This window comes from Mustela nivalis, assembly GCF_964662115.1.
Source record: "Mustela nivalis genome assembly, chromosome: 10".
Lineage (NCBI taxonomy): Eukaryota > Metazoa > Chordata > Mammalia > Carnivora > Mustelidae > Mustela > Mustela nivalis.
Window position 1 is genome coordinate 184,355 of NC_139029.1, and position 6,628 is coordinate 190,982.

At 68.6% G+C, this 6,628-nt stretch overlaps 1 protein-coding gene across 1 annotated transcript; it reads right to left on the reverse strand.

Annotated features, from left to right (window-relative positions):
• Positions 1-21: 21 nt before the first annotated feature.
• TMEM240 (transmembrane protein 240) lies at positions 22-5,891 on the reverse strand. Its single transcript, XM_082686275.1, has 4 exons — positions 5,683-5,891; positions 5,216-5,322; positions 1,080-1,288; positions 22-772 (listed from the first exon to the last, which is right to left on the reverse strand). The coding sequence occupies exons 1-4, from the start codon at positions 5,737-5,739 to the stop codon at positions 624-626; spliced, it is 522 nt and encodes a 173-aa protein (XP_082542401.1). The 5' UTR covers positions 5,740-5,891; the 3' UTR covers positions 22-623.
• Positions 5,892-6,628: the final 737 nt, after the last annotated feature.

The window sequence follows — 6,628 nt, forward strand, 5'->3', positions numbered from 1 at the left end:
GATGAAACAAGAGGCCAAGACTGGAGCTTTCTGGAGAATTTACTGACCAGCAGGGGTGGGGGTCACAGTGAGGCGCCCGACCGGGGATGCCCTGGGCAGGGTGGCCGCACGTGCCGCAGTGGGGCTCAGGGGCCTTATTGCTGCTATAGGCCGGGGCCTCCACCGGACCCCCGCCCCCCGCCCCCCACCCCCATTGCGGCCCGCGGACGCACACGCCCCATGCACGTGCTCCCGTGTGCAGACGTGGGCGCGACCGGGGCCGGCCCCATTCCCTGCGGAGCTTCCCCCGCGCCAGAAGCGGCCGGGCTTAAGTAACCGGCACGGTCCCCGCGCGGGTGCGGGGGAGACCGCAGTGTGCGGGGCGAGCAGGTGGTCCCGGCCGCCCGCACAGGTGCCCGCGCCCCCCGCCCGCCCCGGTCCCCGCGCCCTGTCCGGCCCCGGAGGCCCGGGTCTGACCCCCAGGCCGGCGGCCTGCCCCGACCCGACCCCCTTTATAAAAAGAAGAGGAGACAGCACCTTCCGCTGGACACGCCCGGCGGCCGCGGGCGCCCTGGCCGGGGGCGGCCGTCCAGTCCCGTGTGCGTGGGCGCGTTGGCCGAAGCCCCGCGAGTCCTGCGTGCGGCTCAGAGGTGCCGCGGGCTCGGGTGGCCGTTGTGGTAGAGTTTCTGCTTCACGTGCACCATGTTGCCGGCCGCCTCCTCGAAGGGTCTGTGCGGCCGCCGGCCCAGCTCCCGCAGGCTGCACAGCTTGGGCAGCCAGGTCCACGAGCCGTCTGCGGGGCGGGGGTGCGGTCAGCGCGGGCGCGGGGCGGGGGCGCGCACGGGGGCGGGGCACGGGGGGGGGCGGGAGAGCCGCGGGCGCGGCGGCGCTGGGGGCGTGGTCGAGCGGGAGACCGGCCTGCGAGGGGGCGTGGCGAGAGCCGAAGGCGGGGCGTTCGCGGGGGCGGGGCCGGGCGGGGACGTGACCCCGCGGGGGCGGGGCGCGAGGGCGTGGCCGGGGAGGGAGGGAGGCGTGCTCTGGTGGGGGCGGGGCGGGGCGGGGCGGGGCCGGGGGCGCGGGGACGCGCCGCCCTCACTGACCGTAGCGCCGGCCGGCCCTCCAGGCGCGCACGGCGCAGTGCAGGACGCCGTCCATCCACACCAGGAACCAGCTGATGCAGAAGCCGAGCAGCAGCCCCAGCATGAGGTCGATCTCCTGCTTGGTGACGTTGTCGGTCACGAAGTAGTTCTCGGAGGCGTCCACCACCGACTGGTCCCCGTCGTAAGGGATCACGTAGTGGATGTGGTGCCTGGGGGCGGCAGGGCGGGCTGGCACCTCTCCCGCGGAGCGGGCGGCGCCCCCGGCGGTACGCGGTACCCGTTCGCCCTGCTGGTCTTGAAGCGGCCCTTGTGCGGAGCTGCGGTCGGGAAGGGGCCGTGGTCCGCGGTCGGAGTGAAGCCCACTCGTCACCCTCCTCCCTCCTCCGTCCCGGGGGGGGCTCGGAGGCCGCGGTGCAGGGTCACGGGAACACAGTGCAGGGGAACAAGCGTTCCAGGGCGAAGGCCCAGGACAGGCTGTCCCCAGCCAGGGGCAGGGCCTCGGCCTCCCCTCCCACAGGCCATCTTGTCCTCCTCCCTGCTGCCCAGTGCCCCCGACCCAGTGGGCAGCCCTGCCCAGTGTTCATCCCTCACCCCGTCTCCTGCCCATGTCCCCACACAGCTGCATGTCCGTGGCCTGCCTGCAGCTCCGGGGATGCCCCAGCTGTCGGGGTTCCCTGGACTCCCAGGTGTTCCCTCCCCCACAGAGGCCTGTGCGGTGTTTCTCACCCCCCTCCCCTCCGCTGTCCAGCCTTGCCTCTGAGCAACTCTGAACTCTCTCCACGTGCTTCCTTCCTTCCTGTCTGGGTCCCCTCCTGGGCTTGGAGATCCTGGGTGGGGAGGCCGTGCTCAGGAGACCGCCAGCTGCCTCTGGATCCGTCCCCACCCTGGACCTGGGCTTCGGCCTACCGGAGAGCCCAGGAGAGGGACCTGTGGGGACCACCCTTTGCCCCTGGCACTGGCTGCAGCCCCTTCTGGCCTGGCAGTGCAGGGACCGCTCTGGAGTCCTGCCCAGGGGGCCACCTCTCATGGTTGCCCCTCCTCCCCCGGCCCCTTTGCTGGTCTTTTCAATTCTCTAGCTCCCCACCAAGCCCCCCCCCATCTGCTCTGAGCTCCGGCTGCCTGTGCGTGCGCGTCTCCACGTGGGATCTACAGACACCTCAAACTCATACCTAAAAATAGCTCCTCCCTCCCCAAACCTGCTTCTCCCCATCTTCCCCTCAGTTAGATGGTGGCACCTCCGCGTGGCTGAGCTGGGTCCCTATTCCCCTCCCCCTGGCCTCGCAGACTCCCCCACAGGGACCGTCTCAGAAATCCGGACACCCCACTCCTCCTCCCTGATCCCTGACTGTTCCTGCCCTACCGGTGGCGTCCACACCGCGTCTTCCTCCCCGTAGGAGCCCAGCAGGGATGGCGGCAGGCGGGCCTCCTCTCCTCACATCCCTCCTGCTCCTTCTGGGAACTCCTGGAGGCCATCCTGCTCAGTGGTGGGGCCTTGGCCACAGCCCCGCGGCGTGGAGGCCACCAACCCTGAGTCAGTAGCGAAGACAGCCATATCCCTTTGCCCGCAGCTTCTGTCAGTCCCCCGTAAGTGGTGGAAAACTATTAATCGGCACCAGAATGAGCAGCGGCTGCCGATTCCTCAGGAGCAGACGCCATTCATGACCCGTTTGGGGTCCTGGTCATCTGGGGCGCACCAGGCCAGGCAGGCCGTGCAGGGGCTGCTAAAACAGGGCGTCACTGTCCCTGCTTTACCCCGCCTTTTGAGCCCAGGACCCCTGCCAGGGCCTTCCTCAGGACACACAGCTGGTCGAGGCAGGGAACTTGAAGATTGAGCTGCCAAAGGAGTCAGAGACTTCCCTGGTGCCCCAGGAGCAGGACAAGGCCAGGACCGAAGTGGCCCTGGTGGCTCAGGACCTCCAGCCGTCAGAGGTCACGGCCTGCAACCCCGTCCCTGGCCTGCCACCTGCAGCTCCTCTCTGCCCTGTACGCTCCTCCCCCTCCAAGCGGGGCCCCTGGGGGCATCGGCTCAGGTCTCCCACGGCGCACGGACTCTCATGAGGCACACACACGTGTCACCTGGCTCATGCATGCTGCACGCGCCTGTGAGGTCCGAGGCACGTCGCACATACACGCCAGCCGCATGCACGCGTGTATGCATGTATACCACGAACGTGGGGCCACGAGCTCCGCGTGTGTGCATGCTAGCCCGGGCACAGGCCCAGCGTGGGTCACATGCGGGCGCACATGCACTGAGCCCGGCGCACAGCCATCGCCAGGTGACAGATAGTGCCTGCCGGCACGTACAATGGGAGCATTTACATACATGTCGGTTGTATGAAACTCTCCACCTGGGCATGGCGGAGGCATACACATGGGCAGGCTCATGCCTCATGGTGTATGCGCACACGGATCGAGCCCGTTGCGGCAACTCGTGTACACGGTTCACACAGGGATATTCATGTGCAACACGCTTCTCTGCAGACACACTCGCACGCCCGTCGCGGATGCTGTGTGCCATGCATGTACTGTGCGTACACATGTACGTTGTTGCTGCGGAAGAGTGCGCTGCACACTAAACCCACATATCCCATATGAAGCCATGTGGACACACGCCCAGAACTCGACACCAGCAGCGGGGGCCGTTCTCGGGTTTTCTGCGGCCACGGACGCGCTAGCCTGCACGCACATGGCTTGCTTCGGCGGCTTCCTGTGCACACTTGTCCCACTCGAGTCCACATGGGACTGCAGGTGACGCTCTGAAAACACCCCCTGGCTGCCCTGAGGGGTCCTGCTGGGAAGCCACAGGCACATACACGCAGGTCAGGACACCACAGCCCACACACATGTAAAATGTGCCTTCCTCATGGTTACGGGACTTAGAGCCTGGGCCTTGTGGGTGCACACTGCCGGCCTCTGGGAGGGTCTCAAGACCACCCCGGTTTAACTGGCTCATAGTAACGGCTGCCCCAGGAGACCACGGGACTGACCTCGTGCCTTTCCTTAGCTGGGGGCTGTGTGCGGCAGGAACAAACACAGGGACCTCTGGGAAAGAGTGGCCACCCCCACCACCCCCACAAACTCTCTCGATGGTTCTTGGGACAGCACGTGCGCGGGTCATTACATGCGAGGGTCTCTACCTTCCCCGATGTCTGGGTTCCGCTCCCATTCGCTGCTCGGCACCCACAGGCACGGAGCCGTCCTGTCTCTCTTACACACCCCCCCCACCCACCGTGTGTGCGCACGTGTCCCTGGGGCAGAAATACAGGATAGGGGAGAGGAGCACAGCTTCTGGGCTGGGGCCCCCAGTCCCTCACTGGCTGTGTGACCTTGGCCAAGTCTCTATCCACCCCAGCGTCCTTCTGTTTTCTCTTGGGTCCCGGCCTGAGGGCTTCCCGTGGGGCCGGTGTGCGTGCGGATGTGTGTGTGCTATGTGTACGCACATGTATATGCACAGACAGTACACACATGCGCGTCTCGTGAGAAGATGTTTATTTTGTACATGGACGTACAAACATGCATGGCCAGGAAGACTCCGTTAGGACACGTGCACGGAATGGGGGCGTTCACACGGTGGGTGTAGGGGCCTGGGCCCTCCCATGGCTCTCTGAATGACCTTGAACAAGCCACACCCAGCTTTGCCTCAGTTCCTCCTCTGTGCAGTGAGAGGGTTGGACCCGAGGCCCCTCAAGGTAGGCCCTGCCCACCTTGACCTTCTGCACCTCCCTGTACCTGGCCTGCAGGAAAGTTCGTGAACATGAGTGCAAGGCCCAGGCAGGACAGTGTACTCTGTGGGCACAGCCGTGCGCAGGATCCCTCCTGACCCCCAGGGCTGGGCTGTGGCTCTCCTGGCCTCCAGGCCCTGGACCAGAAGGCCTGGGGCCCATTCTGCCCATCACCCTGGCACAGGCCATTTCTCTAAAGGCATTTTGGGAAGGGGTCCTAACTACTCAGGCATGCTCCCCCTCCTGGAACGCGATTGGCCAATCCCCAGGTGCCCAGCGGAGGCTGGGCAGTCCTTCCCCCACGGGCCTAGCGCAGTCCTGCAGCCAGGCCTGCCTGGGGCTTGCCCGCGCCCCAGTGGGCCCCGCCGCCGCACATGTGTGATCACGCGTGTGCCCCACCGGGCGCGGACTCACCGGCCACAGTTGCAGTGGCAGACGCGGTCCTCGCCCCGCAGGTGCGGGAGGATGTAGTTGTGGAATCGGTCCAGCAGTGCGTTCATGTCCATCAAGCACGCGATGGCCTGGAAGAGCCCATGACCGGTCAGCGCCGAGGAGCGGGGCTGGCCGGGGGCCCGGGGTGTGGGATGGGGTGTGGGGGGCGGCGCGCTGGGGGTGGGCGAGCGCTGGCCTGGGACAGGGGTGCCCGCGGCAGCTCCAGAGCCGGGGAGCTCAGGGCAGTCGGGCTGGGAAGCGCAGGCCAGAGATGGGGAGCTCGGTGCTGCCGGGAGCCGGGGAGCGCAGCCCGGGGACGGGGAGCGCGGGGCAGCCCGGGGACGGGGAGCGCAGGCCGCGCGGGCCGGTAAACAAGGCGCGGGAGGTGGGGGAGGCGGCGCGCGGGCGCGGGAGGCGGGCGCGGGCGCACGGGAAGCCCCTCCGCTCACCATCACGATCGACGCCCCCAGAATCATGAAGATCATGGTGTTCGCGCTCATGGACATCGGGCGGGGCCGGGCCGGGCCGGAGCGCCGCCCCCCGGCCCCGGCGCCCCCCCGGCCCCGGCCCGATGCTGGGCCCCCGCCGCCTCCGCAGAGGTCAGCCCGCCGCGCACCCGCCGGGGAGGAGGCGCGGCGGGCGGGGCGGGCAGGGACGCGGCCGCTCCCGGGGTCGCTCGGCCGCCGGGCCGCCGCGCTCACCGCGCCCGCGCGCTCCGCTCCGCCCTCGGCCTCCTCCCTCCGCGCGCTCGGCGCCGCTCGGGCCTCCGCTGCCTGCCCGCCCTCCGTGCCCGCCTCCCGGGAGGGGCCGCGCCGCCCGCCCGCCCCGCCCCGCGCCGTCGGCCGGACCCCTCCCCGGGGGCCGCAGGGCGGGCTCTGGCCCGTCCCGGCCCTGGTCGTCTGCCCAGCGCCCCTGGACCCCGGGGCCACCGCCACACCAGCCCCTGCAGTCCTGGAGAGGGCCCTGGGGTTCCTCCCCGGACCCTCCTCCTGCGCCTCGGGGCCACCCGCACGTTGGTTGGCATCAGGCTTCCTCCAGCAAGTACCTGCCTTTGGCGGCGGGCCCTGCAGGGAGGTCACTCCAAAGCCATGGCCACATGGCCCAGCAAAGACCAAAGGACGCCCCGCAGTGGGGGCGAAGCCAGCCTCAGCACCATCTTCTCTCAGGGGTCAGCACCAGGCACCGGGACTGGGCAGCCTGGAAGTCCAGGCCAGTGTCCATGGCTCTCTGCAAGCTGCCCCATGATCCCGGGATCCTGGGAGGAGCCCCTGAGCCAAGCCATCACCCACAGCCCCAGGCCAGCATTGCCTATGCGGGAGTCCCCAACACTTCCCCACGGGGACCTGAGGTTTCCCACAAACTATGGGTCAAGAGGGGTCGTGGGGCAGTAAGGCC